Source organism: Cyanistes caeruleus, unplaced genomic scaffold (assembly GCF_971803275.1).
Source record: "Cyanistes caeruleus unplaced genomic scaffold, bCyaCae1.hap1.1 HAP1_SCAFFOLD_99, whole genome shotgun sequence".
NCBI classification, from domain to species: Eukaryota; Metazoa; Chordata; class Aves; order Passeriformes; family Paridae; genus Cyanistes; species Cyanistes caeruleus.
The window spans coordinates 57,345-82,122 of NW_028255901.1; the positions used below are offsets into that span (position 1 = coordinate 57,345).

Sequence of the window (24,778 nt, forward strand, 5' to 3'; positions counted from 1 at the left end):
ATTGGGGGCTGCAGATCCAACCTGGGGCTGGCTGGGGACCCTGGCTGGGGACTGCCAGCCCTTGGGGCTCCTCTGGGGAGATGTGGGAGGGGGGAACACAGAGAGGGCTGGGGGATCCCAGGAGTGGCAGCACTGGCAGGGACTGGTTTGTACTGGGGTAACTGGAACCTTACTGGGGTAACTGGGAATCCTTGGGAATGAGCACAAGCATGCTGAGGGCAGCTGGGATATACTGGGAGTGTCTGTGACCATCCTGGGGAAATTGAAATCACACTGGGAACAACGGGAACCATGCTGGGGACAACTGGGAGCAACTGGGAGTGACTGGGTCTGCACTGGGGGCAGCTGGGCATGACTGGGACCATGCTGGGAGGGTCTGGGATCATCTGGGGAGGGACTGGGACTATACTGGAGGCAACTTGGTGCAACTGGGATCAACTGGAAGGTACTGGAACCATGCTGAGGGGACTGAGGCCACAGCTGGGATCATACTGGGAGCAACTGGGACTAACTGGGAAAGAAGGGGATCATTCTGAGGTAACTAAAACCTTACTGGGGCAACTGGGATATACTGGGAATGTCTGTGACCATACTGGGAACAGCTGGAACCACACTGGGAGCACCTGGGGGTGAGTGGGACCATGCTGAGATGGACTGGGACTATTCCAGGGACAACTGGGATCACACTGGTAGGAACTGGGAACAATTACAACTATTCTGGGATCATACTGGGATCCCAGTGGGAGCAGCTGGGTCCCTGCTGGCTGAGACTGGGATCCCACTGAGGGTGACTGGAATCATACTGGGATTGACTGGGAGTGGCTGGGAACAACTGGGATCATGCTGAGAGCAACTGGGAGGAGCTGGGAATGACTGGGAGCGTGCTGGGGCTGACTGGGATATACTGGGAGAGACAGGGAGTCCCAGGGATCACACTGGAGGCTACTGGGGTCACACTGGCACTGCCAGGGAGCAACTGGGGGCCACTGGCCTCATCCTGGGAGTGACTGGGATCAGACTGGGAGTTACTGGGATCAGACTGGGAGTGTGGCGGAAACTGGAAAACTGCGGAAAAAAATGGGAAAACAGGATAAATTCAAGGAAAATAGAAGGGAAGAAACAGAAAAAAATCAGGGTGAAATAAAAAGGGGGGAAGAATCAGGAAAAAATTGGGGAAAATTTGGGAAAAATGGAAAAATTTGACAAAAATTGGGGAAAACTAGGAAAAATTTGGGGGAAAAAAGAGAAAACTCAAGGAAAAAATGGGAAAAACAGGAAAAAATCAGGAAAAGAAAGTCAAAAAAATCTGGGAAAAATGGGGAAAAAATCAGGACAAATAAGAAAAGAAGGAAAAATCATTAAAAACTAGAAAAAATGGGAAAAAAATCAGAAAATCAGAAAATCAGGAAAAAAACTGGGAAATAACTTGGAAAAATTGGAGAAAATATAGAAAATAAAGAGGTTAAAATATGGGGGAAAAAAAGGGAATAAATGTGAGAAAATCTGGAAAATACCCAGGAAAAATCAGGGAAAAATTAGGAAATTTGAGAAAAAATTGGGAAAAAGCTAGAAAAAAATTTGGGAAAGGAAAAGAGAAAAATCAGGAAAAATGGGAAATACATGAAAAAACCTGTAAAAAATTGTGAAAAATCAGGGAAAGTATTAAGAAAAGAAAGCTGAAAAGACCCTCGGAAAAATCAGGAAAAAATTGGGAAAAATATTGGAAAAATCAAGGAAAAACCAGAAATATTTGAGAAAAAATTGCAAAAAACTCAGGAAAATGATTGGGGAAAACCAGAAAAATTTGGGAAAGGAAAAGGGAAAAATCAGGAAATAAAATGGGGAAAAAATGGGAAAAAATACAAAAATGAAGGAAAAGTTTTAGAAAAAATTGGGAAAAAAATGGGAAAAAATCAGAAAAATAAAGAAATCGTGAAAAAAATCAAAAAAAATCAGGAAACAAATAGGGAAAACCAGGAAAAAGATTGGGAAAAAATTGGGTAAAATTGAGAAAAAAGAGAGGGAAGAAACCTGGAAAAATCAGGAAAAATCAGTAAAAAAATTAGGAAATACAGGGAAAAAACAGGGGAAAATTGTGAAACAACTGGAGAATAAGCAGGAAAAAACTGCAAAAAGAAGAGGGAAAAATCAGGAAAAAATGAGTGAAAATAAGGAAAAAATTGGGAAAAAACAGGGAAAAAATCAGAAAAGAAAGAGGAAGAAGACCAGGAAAAAAACTGTGAAAAATTAAGGAAAAAAAATCAAGGAAAAAATGAGGAAAAAGAAAGAGGGAAAAAAAAATCTTGGAAAAATGGGGAAAAAAATTAGGAAATAGCCAGGAAATATTTAGGAAATGAACATGAAAAAAATCCGGAAAAATTAAAAAAAAAAAAGGGGAAATATGGGGACAAATCAGAGGGAAAAAGCCAGAAAAAAAAGTGAAAAATATGTGAAAAAAATTGTGAAAAATGAAAGAAAAATCAGGAAAATAAAAAAGAATAAAACCTGGAAAAAATCAGGGAAAAAAATCAGAAAAAAAAAGTTTAAAAAATGGAGGAAAATCAGGGAAAAAAAATTGGGAAAAACAGAAAAAATTGGGGAAAAAAAGCAGAAAAACCAGAAAAATTACAGAAAAAATTGAGAAAAAGTTGGGAAGAAGACAGAAAATTTTGGGGAAAAAAGAGGGAAAAATCAGGGAAAAATCAGGAAGATTTGGGAAAAAACTGGGGGAAAAAAAAGGAAAAAATGGGGAAAAATTTGGGAAAATTCAGGGTAAAATGAGGGAAAAATCAGGAAAAAATGGGGAAAAAAAGAGAGTAAGAATTAAGGAAAATATTGGGAAAAAATGGGAAAAATCAGAAAAAAACCAGGATGAAATCCCCCAATCCCATTTTTCCATGGAATTTTAGGAACTGCCTAGCTGGGAGGTCGTTGAAGAATTTACAGACGTGGGAATCCAGGGATTGGGGAAAGGTGGAATTGTGGACGAGCTGGTCCAGATTTTTGGGAAGGTAGATTACCTGGTCCTATTCAAGGCTCCAGAATGTTCGGATGAATCCTACGCCTCTTTCTGGCTGGAAATCATGGAAAAATCAAGGAAAAATAATGGAAAAATCATGGGAAACCTGTGATTCAAATTCATGGAGTTTTTCCCCTAAAGAACCCTTTATTCCAGTCAAAATTTCAAATTTTCCCCCCCCAGAATTTGAATTTTTGGGATGATTAAATAGGCAAGATGATAGATTAAAAATGGAAAAAAATTGGGAAAAAATAGGAAAATACGGGGAAATATTAGAGTAAAAATTGATGAAAAATAGGAAAAAATAGGAAAAAAAATCACAAAAATTGGGAAAAGATTGAGGAAAAATGAGATAAAAAGGGGAAATTGAGAGAAAACAAAAAAAAATGGGGAAAAATTTGGGGAAAAAATAGGATAATAATGGGGAAAAATTATATGAAAATGGGATAAAAATGAGGAAAAATAGAGCAAAAACTGGAAAAAAATATGGGATAAAAATGGGGAAAAATTGGATAAAAATGTGGAAAAATGGGATAAAATGCAGACAAATTGTACCCTAACAGGGAATGACTGGGAGTGACAGGGCTCATACTAGGGTGCCGAGGAAACTGGAACCACATGGGCAGAACAACTGGGCAATGCTGGGAGCAGCCACTGCCGGCACCGGGAGCCCCGAACCCCTTTCCCGGCCATGCCGGACCCTCATCCCCCCGGCCCCTTTGCCGGGGCTCTGCCGCCACCGCCACCGGGACCCCCCAAAAACACCTCCCGGGGACCCCCGGGGTGCCCCCGAGGGGCATCTGCGGCTCGGCTCTGGAGCCCTGCCATCCCCAAACATCCCCCCCAAAAACCCCAAAGCCAGGGAGCCCCGGGGTATATGGGGCGAGCTCCCCCTCCCCGGGCACCTGCGGGATGGGGGGCGATGGTCCCGAAGGAGCTGCAGATGCAGAGAGCGGGGAGCGCAGGTGGAGCCTCCTCTGCTTGCTGCAGCTTTTCCTCCTCCTGCTCCTCCTCTTCCTCCTGCTCTGTCCCTCCTCTTCCTCCTCCTCTGTCCCTCCTCTGTCCCTGGGCGTGGTTCGGAGCCCTCGGGTGAGCGGGGCCGGGCCAGGACATGATGGGAAAGGGCTGGGTCCCCCCCAAACCGAGCTGGGGGCAGCGGAGCTTTGGGGGAACAATGGGAACGGGGCGGGACAGGGGAACAGGGGGAGGTGGGAGCACTGAGGGTCCCCCAGTTCACCCCAGGAGCCCCAAGCCCCATCCCAGCCCCCCCAGTTCCCCCCGCAGCCCCGGCTGAGGGGGGCTCAGCCCAGGAGCCGCCGTCGTTCGGGGCTCCCCCGAGTGCAGGAACGGGAGAGTTCCCGGCTCGGGGAGGCCCCAGCACAGGAGGGGATCTTGTCCCTCTTCCAGGGCCCTTCAGGGTCTTCAGGCCCCTCTCAAGAGGAGTTTTTCTCTTTTTCAGGTTTTTTGGGGGGGGATCCCACCACTACAGGGGTGTTTTTCCCTCCCCATTTTAGGGTGTTTGTGCAGCCGCAGCCCCACAAGCCCCTTTTGAGGGGGGATCATGACGGCTTTAAGTGACATTTTGAGGGGTGTCCCCACCCCAAGCCCCTGTAGGGGATGTTTTGTCCCCCAGGGTGGATTTTGGGGGTTCTCTCTACCATGGCCGCTTTAAGGGCCCCCGGTGTTGTCGGGTCCCACTGTAACTCCTCTTAAAAGGGCAACACCGCTCCCGTTGGTTCCGGCAGTGGAGCCCGGGAGGGGTTGGGGGTCCCGGGAGGGGTTGGGGGGTACCTGGGTGATGCCGATGAAGGTGATGGGGTCCCCATGCTGGGTATAAACCTTGGTGAGGGGTTCCTGGGAATTTTCAGAAGTTCTGTGTGTTTTTGGGGCCATGGTGTTTTTTGGGGGTTCCCAAGGGGGTTTACAGGAGTCCCGATGAGGGAATTTGGGCGATCCCGGGGGTGGAGTTTGGGGTCCACAGGCTGTTTTGGGGAACCTGCTGGTGATGGAGACGGGTACCCCATGCCAGGTATGAACCTTCTCAATGTCTGTATGGGGTTTTGCGGTTTTGGGGAGTTTTTGGAGCATCCAGGGATGTGTTTGGGATCAGGGGAGGTTGGGGTGTCCCAGGGGGTTTGGGGTTTCTCGGCAGGTTTGGGGGTACCTGGGCAATGCGGGTGGCAGTGCTGGGGACCCCGTGCCGGGTTTGAACCTTCTCACTGCGCACGGGCAGCGTCAGCGTGTTCAGGGAGATCCTGGGGGGCCCGGGGGGTCACCCCAAATCCCAGGGACCCCAAATGCTGAGGGACCCCCCAAACTGCCCTCACCGCTGGATCTGCTGCAGGCAGGGGGGCACCAGCACTCGGCCCCCACCCTCCACCATCACAGGGGGGCTGTGGAAGAAATCTGGGGGTGCACGGACAGGTCAGGTGGGACCCCCAAAGTCCTGGGGGAGGGGACACGGGGGGACTCCCTTGAATTCCCATTGTGAGGGTATGAGGGGGGACCCAGGAAGAGTTTGGGGGGCTGGCTGGGTCATGGGGAGACCGCCAGGAATCTTGTGGGGGTGGGGATGGCAAGGACCAGGGTGATCCCCAGGATGGGGTTGAGGGGAAACCGGACTGGGGCTCTCATGGCAATGGGATGGGAAGATCTGCCCATGAAATTCCATGGGAATGGCATGGCAGTGAGATACATCTACAGAGTTCCCATGGGAATGGGATGTCTGAGATCCATCCATGGAATTTCCATGCGAATTCCCACGTTCCCAAAATTTGCCCTCCCAAATCCCACATTCCCATTCCCATATTCCCATGGGAATTCTGCCCTCCCCACCTTTACACTGCAGCACCTCCCGCCCATATCTGACATATTTCCGGAGACATTCCCTGCAGCTGTGAGCCAGGGAATTCATTAATCCCTCAGCCTGGATCTCAGGGATCCCCATGGCGGTGCCACAGTTGCCATCGCAGCCCCACAGATCCCCCAGCCCCGGCTCCCCCCGCTCAGCCCCGCTCTGGCTGTGCCGCTGCTGCAGCATCTGCAGCTCCGCGCTGGCCCCGTGCCGGTGCCGCTCCTTGTGCCGGCCCTGGCTATCCCAATATCCCAGCCCTGGCTATCCCAATATCCCCCAGCCCTGGCTATCCCAATATCCCAGCTCTGGCTATCCCAATATCCCAGCCCTGGCTATCCCAAGATCCCAGCTCTGGCTATCCCAAGATCCCCGCCCTGGCTATCCCAAGATCCCCGCCCTGGCTATCCCAATATCCCAGCCCTGGCTATCCCAATATCCCAGCTCTGGCTATCCCAATATCCCAGCCCTGGCTATCCCAATATCCCAGCCCTGGCTATCCCAAGATCCCAGCCCTGGCTATCCCAAGATCCCGGCTCGGCTCCGCCCGGCCCCGCTCGCTGCGGCGGCGCTGGAAGGGGATCCCAGCCAGGGACCCCATGGACATGGACTGCGGGAAGGCCGGGCCGGGCTCCGACAGCGCCGCGTGCAGGGAACGCAGGGAGAGGAGAACTGGGGCGACATTTGGAGATTTGGGATCGGGGGGGTCACGGCTGAAGGAAAGGGGGAACGGGGAGAGCCGGGAAGGGCATTTGGGGATGCCAGGAGTGACAAGAGGGGAGGCTAGGGCTGGCTAGATGTGGCATGGCTGGAGTTCAGGGCGTTCCTGTACCCAGGAAAGGGAGCTCCAAGGGTCCCCGCTGTCCCCATTGCCAGGACAGGGCAGGGAAAGCCGGGATGGCTGGGAATAGGGGTCCCGGGTGTCCTGAGCGCTGAGGAAAGGAGGGGCAGGCTGCTGGGAGAGGCAGGAATAGGGGTCCGGGGGGTAAATGGGTGAAGGAGAAGGGGGCTCTGGGGGCTGCGGGAGGCGGGATGGCCGGGAAAGGGGTGCAGGCGTTCCTGGTGCCGGATAAGGGGGTGAAGGGTGGGACGCACGGCCGGAAATGGGGGTTCGGTGGGATGGCGGTGCCCAGGAATGGGGGTTTAGGGGCCCCTTGGAGCTCCGGAATGGGCGATCAAAGAGTCCCGGTGCCGGGGGTCCCCCTCACCTCTCGCCGCCCCCCGGGAGCGGCCCCGGCCCCTGCGCTGGAGCCATCGCGCTGCTCCGCTGCGGCCCCGCCCACAGCCCTGGCCCCGCCCCCAGAGCCGCCTCCGGCCCCGCCATTGGCGCCGCTCTTTGCTGCCCGCCAGTGGCAGCCCGAGGCTGCAGTGACGTCACCGGTCGCCGGGCAGATCCCGGCGGCGCAGGGCGGCCAAGGCGGAAGCGAAAGTGCCCGAGGGAGCGCGGGGGGAGGGGACGGGGCAATTTCAGGGAATTCCCCTGGATCCCCTCCCGGGATCCCCCGGGACCCTCCTCGGCCGCGCACTGCGGGACCCCCGGGACAAACTGGGCTGAACTCCCGGGCCCTGCGCCCAAACTCTGCCTGGAACCCGCCGGCTTCGGCCCAAAGCGGGGGAAGCCCCGGCATCCGCGGATCCCATTTTTCCTGCGGCTGCGGCTCCCCAGCCCCGGCGGAGCAGGAGCGGGCGCTGGGAGCCCGAGCCCCGATTCCCAATCTCCTTCTCTCGCTCTCTGCTGCTCTCTCCCTCTCCTCTGGGTGATCAGAAATGCCAGAGCGGCTGGAGAGCCCCGTGCCCAGCTCGGCTTTCCCTGGAAAGGGAGGCCTGGGGGTGCGGTGCCCCGGGATGGCCGGGAATGGGGCTCCGGGGGTCCCCGGGCTGACGGAACCGGGGGATCCAGGGGCTGCCAGGGGAGGATCCCCGGGAAAGGGGGTGCAGGGCGCTGTTGGTGCAGGAGAAGGGGGTGCAGGGGGTCCCGGAGCTGGGGAAGGAGATGCGGGGGGGTCCCAGGACCCAGGAATGGGGATCCAAGGGGGTCCCAGGGGGGCTCCCCAAAGCCCCTCCCAGGGCACAGCAGGAGCTGGGTCAGGAGCTCTGGCAGAGACAAAAGGGGGTGAGCCCGGCATGGGGGGACATGGGCGAGTCACAGGCGCTCCCAGGGGGAGACACGACCCCCGGGGACCCCTCCTCACCTTCTCCCATGTACCCCAACAGAGCCCCTAAATGGATGAGCAGAGCTCGGTGACTGCAGTATGAAACTTGTTCAGTGGCACAGGAGGATTTAGAATTGAGGACAGGGGAAGGGTTTAACCCAGCCTCCTGTTTGAACAGCCTGGAGAGGGGGCTGGGGAGAAACCCATGCCTGCATTGAATTGAGAGAGATCCAGACCCGGGCTGGGAGAGATTTGAGACACACCCACCTTTGGACTTTGCTGTCCACAACACCCTGTCACATAAAGGTAAAACCTTACAAAAGAAAGAACTTGGAAAATCATGGTTTAGGACTTGTTATGTGGGCTTAGTGTAGCTAGCAGCTGGCCTGATAAGTTCCCATGCAAAAACATCTTGAGAATGAAAAGTTTGTTAACATAACAAACTATTCTTGGGGAGAAAAACAAGTGCACCTGTAGCAACAAGGGATCTGTCCCATGGGAATCAGTAGAAAAAGTATGTAAACATTGTTAGAGAGAAAAGTTTGGATTGACGTGTACACTCACCATTACCAACCAGTGAACTGAGTTCCCAACCAACTGGAATTAAGCACGCTGCCTTCTGATAACCATGTAAATATAAGCTGTGTGCAATAAAGCTTTGGCTATGGTGGAAGAAGAAACAGGTGTCATTGTCCATCTCTACTATGACACACCCAAGCAGGACATCGGGTCCTGCCGAAGCAGTGGAAAGAAGCAGCTCTGGTGGCCAAGTGGCACGGCCCATTCCAAGTGTCCCTGAGCACAGAAACAGCCCCAGCACAGCTGAACACGGGGGGACCCCTCAGCCTCGGCTCAAGGGCTCTGCAGCCCCGCAGATTTGGATTTCCCGGCTGCAGCAGGAGGATGGGAGCCGCCCCTGAGCCTGCACTGAAGGCAAGGCAGCAGCAGCCAGGGCTCCCCAGCGGGGGAAGCCCCTGGGCCTGCCCACAGATCCTCTGCTGAAATCCTCGGCCTGGGCACCCTCCTTTGGCATCTCCAGCCCCTGCGGGACAATCCTGGCTGGCACTGCTGGAGCTTCAGGGCTTTCTGCGCCTGCCCTCGCCACAGCTGCTGGGGAAGGCACCGTGAGAATTCCACTCTGGCTCTCAATTACACTCACACTCTGGGCTGGCTGGGATTAGAGTATTGGAAAATATACCAAGTGTAAAATTATTTTTAATTTGATTTCTCCAGTCAGGCTTGGTTTGCATTTGCCTTGGGGAAAGGAATTTCCAAGGATTTTTTAAAGGGATGTTCCACCACTCAGCAGAGATGAGCTTAACATCTCAATTGACTGGGAAGAACCCAAAAGATTCCCACAAAGACAACGACAATCAACAAAACATCAAGGCCCAGCAGCAAACATCAACCAACATCTACCCCAGACACTGCCCTGGCACAGCTGGAGACACCTGGTCTGGAAAAGGCTGAGCAGGAAATCCAGGAGTGCAGACCTAATTCACATCAGAGACACAGAAATCCGGGTGCAACAGGAAACCAAACACTAAGGGCTCCACAACTTGGAAACAATGAACACTAAACCAATGGATTTCTATGGGTTCAGACTGTATAAAGTTTAGGAAACATCTAGTAAAACTCACATGTCATGGAATGATTTTCTCTGCACATGCAGACTATGTGTGGTTGAAATGATTCTGTTCAGAATCAAGTAATGCTTTATTTCTCTAATGACATTTTGGAGAGTTTTTATTTTTCACAGTTTCAGTGAAAGGATTACACCATTAGAAGAATTTTTCGTAATAATTCTACTTTTCTGTTGTCAGTTCTGTTTGGGCCAGGGGTGTGAGAATCAGTTTTTAGTCAGAAGAGAAGAAAAAGAAAATACTTGATTTCTTTCTAATTTTTGTTTTTATGTTTGTGCGTGGCTCTTAGGGATGGCAACATTATGGTATGGGTTTTTCCATGTTCACCTTTAAGCTGCGTTTTGAAAAGTAGAACAGTTTGAAAGGATACCCTTTAAAAGGTAAACAGTTAATAGAAAATTGTTTAAAAAAAACAACAAAGAAACAGCAGATGGGGGAGGGAGCCCTCCATGTGAGTCATCCCATGGCTGCCCTGGAAGAGAAGCTTCATTCCAGGCAGCCAGCAGAGGAGCTTTAGAAATGCAAATTAACACCTCTGGGCCAAAGCCTGGACAATGTACCAGGGTGTTCCTGCCTGGGGGAGGAATTGGGCTGAATTCCTCTGCCCCTCACCCCAAGCTCTGCCTGGGGGCACAGATGGAATTTGCACAGCTGAAGGCAGAGCCCATGGTGAGGATATCTGACTCTGCAGCAGAAATTGGTTAAGCTGCAAAGGAAAATGGCAAATGGAGATAGTTGTGAAAACTTCACTATAAAAAATGGGCGGAAATCATCCCACTCCCCACCTGAACTTGTGCTCTCACTTTCTATGTTATCTAGGGTGAATTAGAGCACTGGGGGTTTTTTGCTACCCCAAGTTCAAGGAAATCAGTTGGGAATCCAAGTATGTGCTGATTAAATTAGAGAAAAGCCAAAAATTGATGCAGCCCTGGCTGGAGGGAGCACCCAAAAATGGGGAAAAGATGAACGGCCACCAGAACAAATCCTGCAACACCATGGACCAGGCCCTGGGAACCCTAACGAATTCATATCAGGTACCAGAGAAACCATTTATCATTTCCATGGTATAATTAGATTACATGATGTCCTCAAAATAATACCCAACCAGACAGCTCCAGTTCCTGACTTTCTTCCCAACCAATCCACCCAGATGAGGAACACAACATTTCACCATGGGATGGAGTCACATTATCTTTTAGCAGAAAAAGGAGGCGGAGTTTGTGGAAAATTAAATAACTCAAACTGCTGTTGGCAAATAGATCACAGAGGAAAAGTGGAGAAACAGATGACAAAGGATATAAGAAAAATGTAATGTACTGGTCCAAATGTGGAAAGGATGGGAACGGGCAACTTTTTTGTGGTTCCCTGGCAGACCATGAGTTAAAGGAATGCAGTTTCTCCTCTTATGTTCTACAGCAACTCTCATCTTTTCACCATGCACACACCTTGCTGAGTGCAGCTCATTCAGCAGCTGAGCAAGGGGATGCAGGGGGCAGCCAGGCCTCCTGAGCCACAAACGGCTACAAAAGGACAGAGAATGAGGGCACTGAGAGCAATCCCAAAATCAAAGAACACCCAGGAAGAAAAAACAGAGTCAATGAGTGAATCTGCTTGCAGATAGGGCCAGGGACTTGCACATAAGGAAGCAATGGGAGAAAGCCTCAGTTTCAGAAAATGTTACCAATTGACAAGGACCGCTGCTCTGACAAAGTCCCGCTAAATTCTTGAACTTTCAGAAGAACAAAGACTTAACAGAGCCATCAATATCGGATGTTCTACAAAAGTGGTGGGTACATATTAACCGGGACATGCAGGAGGCAGATGGGGAAGTCTGAACCTTCCAAGCACCTCCGCCAGTGGGGAAAGGGACAGGGACACGCGGCCGGGAAAATCAGGACAAAAACGAGGCCGCGTCCTCCAGCAGCTGGAGAGAGCGCACGGCAAATGCCCCACGGCCTCTCCCTTTGGGCAGCAATAAAGTCACTCTCACACCGCTCCTCTGCCTCCTTTGGCCACACAAACCTCTGGCGCCGGGAATTTGCCCGCCCAGCCCCGGGCACAGCGCAGCCACCTCCGGGCTACCGACACGAACCGGGACGAGCCAGCGCTGCTCCGGCACCGGCTCCTGCCGAGGCCCCAGCGGGAAGGAGACCGCGGGCAGCCGCTCCCGCAGCGCCCTCACGCCAGGGCCAACACGGGCCGGCCACGACACAAGCCACCCGCCACAGCCCCCTGCCGCCCCCTCCCGGGACCGCAGCGAGCCCCGAGCCCCCGCAGAACCGAGCGCGGCTCCCACCTGCGATGGCGGGGGCCGCCTCCGAGCTCCACCGCCGCCTCACCGGGCTCCGGCCGCTGCCGCCGCTGCCGGGCCCGCACAGACGCTCCGGCAATGGCGGCTCTCCTGCCCCACGGCCGCCCTGGGGGCGCCAGCGGGGCCGGGCTTGTCCCCGCTCTGCCCAATCAGCGCGCGCCAGAGCCACGAGTGACGGCAGCAGCAGCCAATCGCAGCCAGCGGCGGGCTCTGCACACGGCACAGCCCCGCCCCGCGCTCTCAGGGCCCCCCGGGCTGTGTGAGGGGAAGGGCGGAGATGCGGAACAGGCCTGGAACGGGCCCGGCCCGAGCCGCCATTGAGCTCCGAACACAAACAAAGTTCTCCGCAGCTCCCGGCCCGCCTTTCCCAGCCCTGCGTGTTCGGTGGCTCCGGCTCAGCGGGAAGCCCTGGAGCCTCACTTCTCTCACCTCTACTTAGGAGCATCAGTGCATCACTGGGATTTCCCCCAAAAAGGGAAAACCGCCCCAAATCCTTGTGGATGAGTGGGGGAGGAGAGAGATTTCTGGCAGAAAACTCCAAAAACTCCGAGCAGGATCATGAGAAGTAAAGGAAGACCCTTAAAACCAGCTTCCCCCACCCCTCCCTCCTCCCAGCTGTGCCTCCTCCCCTGGCAGTGCAGGGACACAGGGAATGGGGCCATGGTCACTCCATCCCCCGGGGCTTTTCCCGCTGCTCAGGGACAGGAGTCGTTCCCCTGCTGCACCCTGGGCTCTCTCCCACCTGAGACTTCTCCAGGAACTTCTCCAAGCTGAGTCCATCCCATGGGGAACAGCCCCTCACAGTGCTGCAGCGTGGGTCACTCTGCCACGGGGTCAGTCCTTCTGAAAAGAGCAGGCAAGGAGAGCAGCTCCTTTTTAATGCCTTTATTGAGGGCAGCTCTAGGTGGGGGAAGCTCAACCACTGCTGTTCCAAATGGATGACCCAGAGGAAAAAATGTTCAATATTGCCACAGGGCAGAGCTGGGGATTCTGCCTTCAGGTGAGCCTCTAGAAGGACTCTGGTTTACTGTAAATCTTGGGTAGTCGTGGAGAGCAAATGTGGTTTAGTTATGGTGATAAAGTCTGGAACATCAGTCAATTGCTCAATGTTCTCCCTTGCTCCTCAGTGTAGGTTGGAGTCCGGTTTGTGCCCTGGCTCGCTGATTCTAGGGGTCTTTGGATGTTAATCCCACTTCCCCTGGGTGCTACCCCCATGGGAGTTGGGCTCATCTACACACTGGGTGCTGTCATCGGTGCCATGGGGGGTGCCGGGAGCAGCAGAGGCAATAGACAAGCCCAGGTGGCATTAACAAGGCTGGTACAACAACATTGGTATTTACCAAACATGACACAACACGAGCTATATTAACAAAGAAGGCACCTTACGGTGACAACATTCTACTGCTCAAACTGTAAAACATCTTTGTGTACTGATCAGGAGGTCACGATTTACTCTTTACAATCCTGATGCTGAATGTCTCCTGAAGAGGTCTGGTCAGGGAGAAGAATGAGCCCCTTGTGGGCTGCCCCTGTTTGGACAACCTGCTCCTCACCCCGAGCCTCAGCATGTCTGACATCGCCCACCTGGGACTGACATCCCAAAGCATTGAGAACATTTATCAATTTTTGTTTATCATTAAAATCTAATTAATTTATAAAAATAAAATTTTACTTTCTATAATAATATTATTCTGTATTCTTATAACCTTGTTTTTGCATTTATATAAAAGAATTGATACCTTTTCAGGAACAAAAAACATTATTGTTCTCTGGCTCTAAGTACCACAATTGCCTTCATTAATTAACTGACCTCTATTTCTCCCTCTTTATGCCAATTACTCCTATTTTTAGCCCGTTAGTCATAATTTTGAAATTATTCTCAGACAGGGTAAAAGGAGGCACTTTGGGGTCCATGGAGACTTTTCTGGGGAACATTTGGGGCAGCTTTGTGTCTGGGGAGGGAATTTAGAGAGAACTTGGGGGTCTGGAGGACACTTAGGGGAATCGAGTGCGCACTTGGAGGGCATTTAGGGATTCTGTGGGACAATTCGGGGTCAGGGGGACACTTGGGGGTCCAGGGGGGGAATCTGGGGACCCTTCGGGGTCCGAGCGGGCACTCGGGGGGCTGTAACAGGGAATCTCTGGGCCGCGGGGGATGATGGGAGCTGTAGGCGCCGGTATAATACGATTTAAAGGTGCCGCGGAGCATCACGGGAGTTGTAGGCGCACCTCCAAAATCCCACAAAATTGTTCGTATGTCCTCAAAATCCCTCAAAATTAAAAAAAACCCACAGAATTTCTTGAAAATTCTCAAAACCCTACGAAATCCAGAAACATCCCACAAAATGTCCACAAATTTCTACAAAATCTGAGAAAAATCCCTCTAAATTCAAGTCTCCTAAAAATCCCACAAAATTCCACAAAAATCACACAAAATTCCAGAAATATCCCAAAAAATTCCCTAAATCTTAAAACCTTACCAAATTCCAGAAACGTTCCACAAAATCTCCACAAATTTCCACACAATCTAAGAAAAATCTTTCAAAATTCTTCAAGTCTTCTCAAAATCCCACAAAATCCCAGAAAATTCCACAACATTCCAAAAAAATCCTACAAAATTTCAGAAAAATCCCACAAAATTATTTAAATTTTCTCAAAATCCCTCAAAATTCTTGAAATGCCCAAGAAAATTTACTCAAAAATCCCAGAAAATTCCATAAAAATTCCTCAAAATTTCAGAAAAAGGGCACAAAATTCAAGAAACATCCCACAAAATCTTTACAAATTACAACACAATCCTAGAAAAATACCTCAAACTTCTTCATGTCTCCTCAAAATCCCTCAAAATTCCAGAATCATCCCTCAAAATTCCAGAAAAATACCACAAAATACCACAATCATCCTAACAAACTCTCTAAATCTTCTCAAAACCCTACCAAATTCCACAAACATCCCACAAAATTCCAGAAAAATCTTCTCAAAACCCTACCAAATTCCAGAAACTTCCCACAAAATCTTTACAAATTTAAACACAATCTAAGGAAATCTTTGGAAAATCCTTCAAGTATCCACAAATTCTCACCAAATTCCAGAATATTCCACAACATTCCAAAAAAACCACACAAAATTCCAGAAACGTCCCACAAAATTCTTTACATTTCTCAAAATCCCACAAAATTCCAGAAAAGCATCACGAAATTGTGAAAAAACCCTCAAAATTCCCTAAACCTTCTCAAAACACTACCAAATTCCACAAACAACCCACAAAATCTTTACAAATTTCCACACAATCTACGAAAAATCCCCCAAAATTCTTCATGTCTCGTCAAAATCCTTCAAAATTCCACAAAAATCCCACAAAATTCCAGAAAAATCCTACAGAATTCCAGAAACATCCCACAAAATTCCCTAAATCTTATCAAAACCCTACCAAATTCCAGAAACATCCCACAAAATCTTTTCCAATTTCCATACAATCTTAGAAAAACCTTTCAAAATTCTTCAAGTCTCCTCAAAATCCCACAAATTTCCAGAAAAATCCCATAAAATTCCAGAAACATCCCACAGAATTCCTCAAACATCCCAAGAAACTCCCTAAATCTTCTCAAAACCCTACCAAATTCCAGGAAAATCCCACAAAATCATTACAAATTTCCACACAATCTAGGAAAAATCCCTCAAAATTCTTCAAGTCTCCTCAATATCCCAAAAAAATCCTGAAACATCCCATAAAATTCTTTAAATTTTCTCAAAATCCCACAAAAATCTTGAAAAGCATTACGAAATAGTGAAAAAATCCCACAAAACGCCCTAAATCTTCTCAAAACCCTACCAAATTCCAGAAAAATCCCACAAAATCTCCTCAAATTCCCCATATTTAAGAAAAATCCATCAAAATTTTTCAAGTCTCCTCAATATCCCACAAATTTTCCAGGAAAAATCCCTCAAAATTCCCTAAACATCCCACAAAATCATCACAAATTTCCACACAGTCTCGAAAAATAACTCAAAATTCTTCATATCTCCTCAAAACCCCTCAAAGTTTTAGAAAAATCTAACAAAATTATTTAAATTTTCTCAAAATCCCACAAATTTTCATAAACATCGCACAAAATCTCAATATCCCACAAAATTCCTGTAAAATCCCACAATATTCTAGAAACATCCCACAAAATCTCAACAAATTTCCACAAAATCCCAGAAAAATCCCTCAAAATTTTTCAAGTCTCTTCAAAATCCCACAAAAGTCCAGAGAATTCCATAACATTCCAAAAAAATCCCACAAAATTCCAGAAAAATCCCAGAAAAATGTTTAAATTTTCTCAACATCCCACTAAATTCAATAAAAATTCCTCAAATTTCAAGATAATCACACAAAATTCAAGAAAAATCCGTTAAAATTATTTAAATTTTCTCAAAATCCCATTAAATTCCAGCAAAATCCCACGAAATTGCTGAAAAATTAAAAAAAAACCTAAATCTTTTCAAAATCCTACCAAATTCCAGAAACATCTCACAAAATACCCTCAATATCCTGCAAAATTCCACAAAAATTCCATAAAATTCCACAAATATCTCACAAAATTCCGGTAAAATCTGATGAAATGGTTAGCATTCAGGAACACACATAATCACAAATGATTATATGCAAGTGCTTTATTAAGAGCTCTGGGTGTCAGGGGTACACATACCCAAATCTGACCCATCTTGGTTTTGAACTGAACATCTTTTATACTCTATCATTATATAACTTACATATTAATTATTAAACTTACATTGTTCTATTGTATGCATTGTTTTTACCCAAGCATGGATTTCTCGTGATCCCCCAGGCCCCTAACATTGTTCCATGTGTTCCTTAAACAATAATTATATCTAATCATATCTAACAATTGTATCATGAACATCTACAGAATAGACAGGTGCAGTTTGACCTGATCTTTAGCAAGCACAAGGCCTAACATTTCCCAGGGCCTACTTTTCCAAGGCCTTTCCAAACGTAACTTCCTTTCTAAGTCCCCGAATTATATAACATTTTGAGACCTTTTACTATCACTTACAGGACTTGTGCTCCAGACCCCTCACCAGCCTTGTTGCCCTTCTCTGGACACGCTCCAGCCCCTCCATGGCCTTCCTAAATTGGGGGCCCAGAACTGGACACAGCACTCGAGGTGCTGCCCAACCAGTGCAGAGTAGAGGGGAGGAATCCCTGCCCTGCTCCTGCTGGCCACATCATTCCTGATCCAGGCCAGGAGCCATTGGCCTTCTTGGCCACCTGGGCACACTGCTGGCTCATGCCCAGCCTGCTGTCCATCAGTGCTCCAGCTCCCTTTCTGCCTGGCTGCTGTCCAGCCACTCTGTCCCCAGCCTGGAGCACTGCAGGGGTTGTTGTGGCCGAAGTGCAGGACCCGGCACTTGGACTTGTTAAACCTCACCTTGTTGGGTTTGGGCCCTGGATCCAGCCTGTCCAGCTCCCTGTGCAGAGCCCTCCTACCCTGCAGCACATCAACACTCCCAGCCAACCTGGTGTCACCACGGTTCCATGGGGCCCTGGAGTGTCACAATGGTCTCCAGGATTCCATGAGGACTCCCAGCAATCCAATTTTGGATCATACTGGGAGTGACTGGACTCATACTGGGAGTATCTGAGAATGACTGGGAACATACCATGCACATCATCCCCCATACTGGGGGTGACTGGGAGCAACTGGGAGCATGCTGGGAGCCAATGGCATCATACTGGGACTGACTGGGTTGATCTAGTCAGAGGCAACTGGGACCATCCTGGGAGTGCTGCCATGTGACAAGGATCATACTGGAGCTTACTGGGCTCATACTGGTGTTGAAAGGGAACAACTGGGATCTCTGAACACCAAAGGTTCCTTCCCTGCTCACTGAAGAAGGAGCTTCCCAGTATCCATGTGTGAGGGGACCTTCACCTGAACCAGATGCTGTTAGGAGAAAAAGCTGCCTCTGCTGGAAAATCCCACACAACAAGTCAATGCCAAGAGAGCATTTTGCTTTCACAACTTCCCTCCTGGAGCCACAGTCCTTTTGGATCACACAGCAAGCAAGAGAACAGCACAAAATACAAGGCTGTGTCCAGTTTTTGGCTAGGCCAGCAAACAGAGGGAGTGCCAGAGTTCACTGCCACAGACTCTTCTCTTCTGGGGAACAGAACCCCCCCAGGCTCCATTCCAAATGCTGTGCACACCCTGCTGGCCAAAAACAACCCCTTTTTAAAGAAGTTGTTGGCAGGAGCTTTCCCAAATAAATGGCATCTTAATTGCAATTTTCTTTCAAAATCACCTCAGTTCCAAAGGAAGAACAGAAAGCCCACAGCAATCCCAAAGGCACATATGGTGCACCTGGGGAAATCCTCGACTTAGGGGCCCAGGGAGTTAAAAAATACCCATCAGAAGCCCCAGAGTGCAGAGTGCAAACTGCAGCAACCACTTGCTGGATCATTTTGGCTGTGCTGCACACACCTGCAGACTGTCTGTCCCCCTGCCAGGACAGAAGGACACCCGTCAGGGGCTGGGCTGGCTGCTGAGAATGCCTCGGGCAGGAGGATCCTCAGGCAATGAGCAGGTGCCCAGAGCCGCTCTGACACTGAGGCCTCTGTGCCCCACAGCAACGGGAACACCACAAGGACACGGCAACGTTCCTGTGACATCACAGCAGCAGCTCCCCCAAAAACCGCCTGGAAGGTTCTCCTGGGTCACCAAGGAGCACAAAGGATCCTCAGAGGGCACAACCTATTGCTCAAGGGATCCAAGAGGAGCTCAGAAAATGCAGCAAATGAGGACACCCCACAGCCCAGCCTGAACACTGAGAAGGAACAAAGATGTGAGCAAACCAATGGAAACACAACTTTTGGTCACTGATGCTTCTGACTAAAACCAGCAAGGCTTGTTCCATCTGGGATCTTTGTTTTAGTTCTAGAAACAAGGAGGGTTCTCTACTGTCAATGTACCGAAAGCAGGAACTTGGGGGAAAGAAGGCTGAGAGTGCCAAAGCCTTGTGTGACTCCTTGGACATCTTGTGGCTGAGGGTGTCCAAGGCAATGGAGTCACAAGCGGGGTCCCTGCCCTCCCCACTGACAGCTGCCATCTCTCCTTCAGCCCCACACGTGTCTCCAACAACCTCCTGCCAAGGGCCTCCATCCACACATTCCATCACCAGCCACAGATCCTCATCCACGAGGTCACCCAGCATCCCTGAGGCCACAGCAGGGAGTGCTCCTGGCATCTGGTAGAGCACTGTGGCTTTCCTGGGATCCTTCTGGTGCCTGTGGCTGAGAGGAGTGGGGTGGATGGAACCAGGACGGGTCACAGATCAGCAGCCCCACTGCAAGCAGTGCTTTCTCCTGCTGTGTGGGGACCGTGGGGTGACTGATATTGGGACTCCTCTGGCTTTGGCTCCTGCAGACCACACAGTGGCTCAGACACTGGGCTGAGGGAAGGGGTGCCATGGAAACCCAGCACAGGCATTTCTCTTTGGAGAGGGGGTTCTGCAGGGAGACGGGAGAAGAAGAGACTTTCCTGTCTGCTGAGATTCCCCCTCCTCCTTCAGCAGCCATTCCACAATCCATCAGTACCAGAGTTCATAGGATCACTTCCATGCCAGGGAGCACAAGGCACTCAAAACTGAACCCTGCCAGAGCCCAGCCCTGCCTGCCCATTTGGAGGGTGTGGGGGAATGGAATTTCAGCAGGAGCTGACCCACAATGATACTTTGCCACTGGTGGGTTTCTCACAGCCTTAGAAGGAGTTTGAGATCTCTGTCCCCAGCACCTGCTCACCCTTCAAGTGCACACACGAGCCTGGGGGCAATTCAGGTTCCCTGGAGTGGTGGCTGCTTCCCTTGGAAACAGGAGCTGTTGTCTTTTCCAGTGTGCTTAACTCCCTTCTACCTATTAGAAGTGGGTGAGTAAAGGAAATGACCCTGGAGAAAGGGGACCAGAAACTGGGAAAAATGAAACATATCTAATTACAAATGACATCTCTTTCATTTATTTCTTTAGTACTAATCTATTACTACAAACAAAAACTTGTTTCTGAGGTGATTGTTGGGATTCGGGGCTTTATTTCTTGTTCTTGTTGTTATTATTATTTATTAGTATTACTTTTCATTGTTAAGACTTTTAAATCTTAGACATTAATAACAATGGCTGGATGTCACTCACTGGGAAACTTCCCTTGCTTTTCTCACTGGGATTAAACTCTACAATCAACTCCAAGTTGCCAGTGGATTCAAAAGACAGGAAATCCTGTTAATGCTGGGTTTGGTGTGGTTTGGAGCTGGGGAAGGGTCTCATCCCCTCCCAGTGGCGCCCCAAGCCCGCTCTGCTGCCACATCTGCACTCGTGGCCCCTCACGGCTGCTCTGCCCTGGGGACATGGTGGGACCCCTCCTGCCAGGGCTGAGGCTCCTCATGGCCCCTCACAGCCCCTCATGGCCCCATAGAACCTCTCATGGCCCCATAGAACATCTCTTGGCCCCTCACAGCCCCTCATGGCCCCTCACTACCCCTCATGGCCCCACAGAACCTCTCATGGCCCCACAGAACCTCTCATGGCCTCATAGAACCTCTCACAGCCCCTCATGTCCCTTCATGGCCCCTCATTTCCCCTCACAGCCCCTCATGGCCCCACAGAACCTCTCATGGCCCCATAGAACCTCTCATGGCCCCATAGAACCTCTCATTTCCCCTCACAGCCCCTCACAGCCCCAGGGGCTCCTCCCAAAGGAGAAGGGGTCGGGCCCTGCTCACTCTCCTTTTATTTCGGTCCCTTCACAGCGCCGAGTAAAGAAAGGCTGAATGGAGCCTTTCCCCAGCGTTTCCCTCGGGGTTCATTGCGGGCTGAAGCTCTGTGCTGGCGCTGGCCCCAGCACCAACATCCCTGCAGCCCCCAAGGCCTTTGCTGTCCCCCCGTGTCCATTCCCTGTCCCCGAGTCCCGCCCGGCTCTGGCAGCAGCAGCAGCCGCAGCGCAGCGGGCGCAGGCCCGGCCCGGCCGGGGCTCCCGGCCAGGAGCAGCAGCAGCGCCGGCCCTTCCCACCTGCTCCTGCCTCGGCTTCCCAGGGCTTTTGCCAGGGCAATGCTGGACTACAGCAACAATCCCCCACAAACAGCCCTGATTCCTCAGGGCCCGCCTCTGCTGCCCTCAGCCAGCCCTCAGAGGAAGAAAGGATCGGGATCCAGCACTGTTTTCAGCCCTGTTTTACTCACCCTGAGGTGACAGCAGGAGGCTGTTGGTGCCTTGGCCTTGGCAATTGTAGATCCCAGCTGCTCTCGCCCCTCTTCTGCTTGCCACTTGAATTTTAGCAGTACAGCTGCAATTGCCTCTTTCAATCAGTGCTACCCACTGTGCTTTTGTCACGGGGAACTCAGGATTTTTGTTTCAGGCATCGTGATCAGTACAGATCAAAATGCTCCCAAGTCCCTGAGCACTAAGTCAAGGGGAATTAAAGCCACACAGGTCACATCTGCAGTGCTCAAACACAGCCCTGTTGCTGCTGCTGCTGCTGAAATAGAATCAACTGACAGAGGCAATCACAGAAATTGCCTCTGCAGTGGCAAATAAAATGAAAAAATCCACCAGGAGAAAGAAAAACCAGAACTTCCCAACTCGCTTCATTGTTTCTTCTGAGCAGCAGAAGAAAAAGGAACAGGGCACCTTTCAGGCAACTCCACAAGCTCAGGGTTCTCATTTCATTGGGAATCTGAGATGCAATTGGCCTTGTTAAAAGGATAAAAGCAAAGGGAATGAATTGGGAATTATTAGGAAAAAATGACCCTTCTTACACACAAAGTTCACCAAGTCATTCCCTGCATTTCTCCTTTTCACATTCTTTCTCTCATCCACTGAGAGCTCCAGCTTATCATGTTCTGCTGCTTATCATCAACTGATTGTGCTCTTGATTTCTCCCACTGCAAGAGATGTAGGATCATCTCAACTGAACACAGAAACAAACTCCCTCTGTCAGCCCATCTTCATGTTCCAGATCACTTTCCAGATGTCCATGGGGCTGTTGGAATGATGAGCTCTCCACTGCTGGCTGCAGGCTCTGGAGATTCTTTCTCCACATTCAGCCAGGCTTGTATTCCCCAACAATTCCTGGTAGCCCATCATGTTTTCTTTGGGTAGAAGAGGAACAATGAAAACCTCACCAATGGCACAACTCCCCTGTGCACAAGGAAAAGAAAGAACAAGTTGTCAAGTTCTTCAAACATTTGTCCTGCTTTGCTGCAAGAGTTGTGCTGCACTCACAGTGTGGGAAGCCAAGAGAAGCTGCAGCTGGGGGCACATCTTGTGACAGGAGCTGACCCTTGTTCTCCAGGACAGGTTTTTGGAAAGAACAGACGGGACTGGGGAGAAGATTCTGGGAAAATGGAAACAGCTTATTTAAGAAATGAAAATAAAATCAAAAGAAACAAACAATATGTTTTTCTCTATTTATTTTTATGTTCCCCTTTTCCATCTTGCACTGTTTCTCCATCCCATTCATTCCAAATGGCTCTCACCTCTAAGATCTGAGACTTGGCAAGTTTTAGACACTGTAAAGTACCCTGAGCTATAGCCAGTTTGCCTTGCCCTGTTTTCCTTGGAAAGCAATGCTGGAGACACAAGTGCAGTGCTTGGCTCAGGTACAAATTCTGCATTCAGGGAATGTGCTCAGACAGTGTCTGAGCCTCAGCAGGGACAAGGCACAGCAGCAGCCAAGGGCATTGCTGTGCCCCTGTGCAGGAGTCCAGACTCTGGCTCTTGGCTCAGCAGGGCAAAGTTGCCGTGTTTGGCCAGGCTCAGGGGCTGCCCGGGGAGCGCGGGGCTCGGGGCGGGGCCGAGCGGGCAACGGACAAACGGACACGGGGACAAACGGCCCCGGTGCTTCAGTTGCAGCGGCAGCGGCGGCAGCGGCAGCAGCGGCGGCAGCGAAAGCAGCGATTTTATCAATTTTCTGTGTCTCCTCTCCCTCTCCCACTGTCCCTCATCTTCTCCCTGTCTCCCTTTTCCTGTGTCCCCTTTTCGTCCAGTTTCCCTCTCCCCGTGCCCACCCGGGCCATGCCCCCGGTCCGCCCCCGGCCCCGGGCGGGGCTGCCCCGGCCCCGGCCCCGGCCCCGTCCCCGCCCATCCCGCCGAGGTCTCCTCTTCGCCTGGCTCTGGCTGTGCTGGGCGGGCATCAGTGCCAGGGGCTGGGGCGGCATCGCTGCCCTTTGGCTCCGCCTGGCCCGACCCCGACCCCGGCCCCGGCCCCGGCCCCGGCCCCGGCCCCGGCCCCGGCCCCGGCCCCGGCCCCGGCCCCGGCTCCTCCCGGGGCCCGCGGAGGACACAGGCGGTGCGGCCGCTGCCGCCGCCTCCGCTGCGGCTTCCCCGGCCCGAGCTCCGCCGCTGTCGCGTTCCAATGAGGGAACGCCTGCGGGTGCCCGGCCCGGGGAGCTCGGGGAGCGCTCGGGGGCCGTTCCTGGCCCCGGGCCGAGCACTGACGGCCGCGTCTCTTCCCCAGGGAAGGCGCAGCAGGCCCTGCAGCAGCGCTACCGAGTGGGGTCACTGCTGGGGCGCGGCGGCTTTGGCAGAGTTTTTGCGGCCACTCGGCTCTCGGACGGACTCCCGGTGAGCAGAGGGGCCGGCGGCGGGCGGAGGAGGAGGAGGGGGCGGAGGAGGAGGATGGGGCTGGACACGGTGGGCGGTGAGCTGAATCCGCTGTTCCCTTTGGCTTGCAGGTGGCCATCAAAAAGGTGCCACGGAACCGCGTCCGGCACTGGGGCGAGCTGGTGAGTGAGCGGGGCCAGCGGCAGAAGCCGGGCCGTGCCGGGCGGGGATGAGCCGGGGCCCGGCAGGGTGGGAGCCGCCAGGACACCTGGAGGGAGAGCGGGCGTGGGGCCAGCGGAGGGCACAGAGCATCCCGGGCTGGCTGAGGGCTTCCCGAGCCCTGGCACGGCCTCAGCCCCACTGACGGCACCGTGCTCCTCCCGCAGCCCGACGGCACCAGCGCACCCCTGGAGATAGTGCTGCTGGACAAGGTGTCCACAGGCTTCCCCGGTGTGGTGCAGCTGCTGGAATGGTTTGAGCTCCCCAACACCATCGTGATGGTGCTGGAGCGCCCGGAGCGGTGTCAGGACCTGCGGCGTTTCATTCGGGCACGGAGGTTCCTGTCCGAGGAAGAGGCGCGGGAGCTGTTCCAGCAGGTGCTGGCGGCCGTGCGGCACTGCACCAGCTGCGGGGTCCTGCACCGAGATATCAAACCTGAGAACGTCTTGGTAGACCTGGACACCGGCCAGGCAAAACTGATCGACTTCGGCTGTGGCACCTACCTGCAGGACACAGCCTACACTCAATTTGCAGGTGAGCCCACACAGGGGTGGTGATCCTGGTCCTGGCATCTCCTGGCCCAACCTGGGTGTGGCAGGAGGGATTCTCCCTTTGGCTGCCAGTCACAGGACTGAGTCTTCAGCCAAGTTGCTTCTGAGCAGAGCTGGGTGGGGACCCATCTTCCATCCCTGCTGGCAGCCTTTGCCTGCCACTCTGCCCAGGACTGGGGCTGGGGCTGGGGCAGCCAGCCTGACAAAACCCCCGTGGGTGGGAGTAGCAGAGAGGGGGAGGCAGAACCTGTGCACCTGCTGGTTTGGTGTGCAGGTGAGAATGGGCTTGGACTGCTCTGCTCACCTGATTTGCCTTGGTTCAAGATATTTTTTGGGCAATGCCAGCAGGGAGGATGTGGGTATGGTTTTTCCCCAGCACTGAGTGGATATTTCCCTTTGTGTGTCATGGTCGGGCCTTGCCAGGGTTTCTGCTGCCC

General features: G+C 51.6%; 3 protein-coding genes across 3 annotated transcripts in view; all 3 read left to right on the forward strand.

The window, feature by feature from the left end:
* Window positions 1–24,778, forward strand: part of LOC147646404 (olfactory receptor 14I1-like) — a 186,438-nt gene that overhangs the window by 22,894 nt on the left and 138,766 nt on the right. The window lies entirely within an intron of this gene.
* LOC147646405 (olfactory receptor 14I1-like) overlaps window positions 1–24,778 on the forward strand; it is a 142,156-nt gene that overhangs the window by 22,889 nt on the left and 94,489 nt on the right. The window lies entirely within an intron of this gene.
* On the forward strand, window positions 5,042–24,347 carry LOC147646409 (serine/threonine-protein kinase pim-1-like). The gene is made up of 4 exons (XM_086873463.1): window positions 5,042–5,048; window positions 23,486–23,592; window positions 23,703–23,753; window positions 23,958–24,347. Exons 1-4 carry the CDS (start codon window positions 5,042–5,044, stop codon window positions 24,345–24,347), a joined length of 555 nt encoding a protein of 184 aa, XP_086729589.1.

Excerpts from the sequence above, each read along its gene's own strand:
- LOC147646409 (XM_086873463.1), top strand. Across the intron at positions 23,593-23,702 it reads GGCTCTCGGACGGACTCCCG|GTGGCCATCAAAAAGGTGCC; the intron begins GTGAGCAGAGGG and ends TTTGGCTTGCAG. Across the intron at positions 23,754-23,957 it reads TCCGGCACTGGGGCGAGCTG|CCCGACGGCACCAGCGCACC; the intron begins GTGAGTGAGCGG and ends CTCCTCCCGCAG.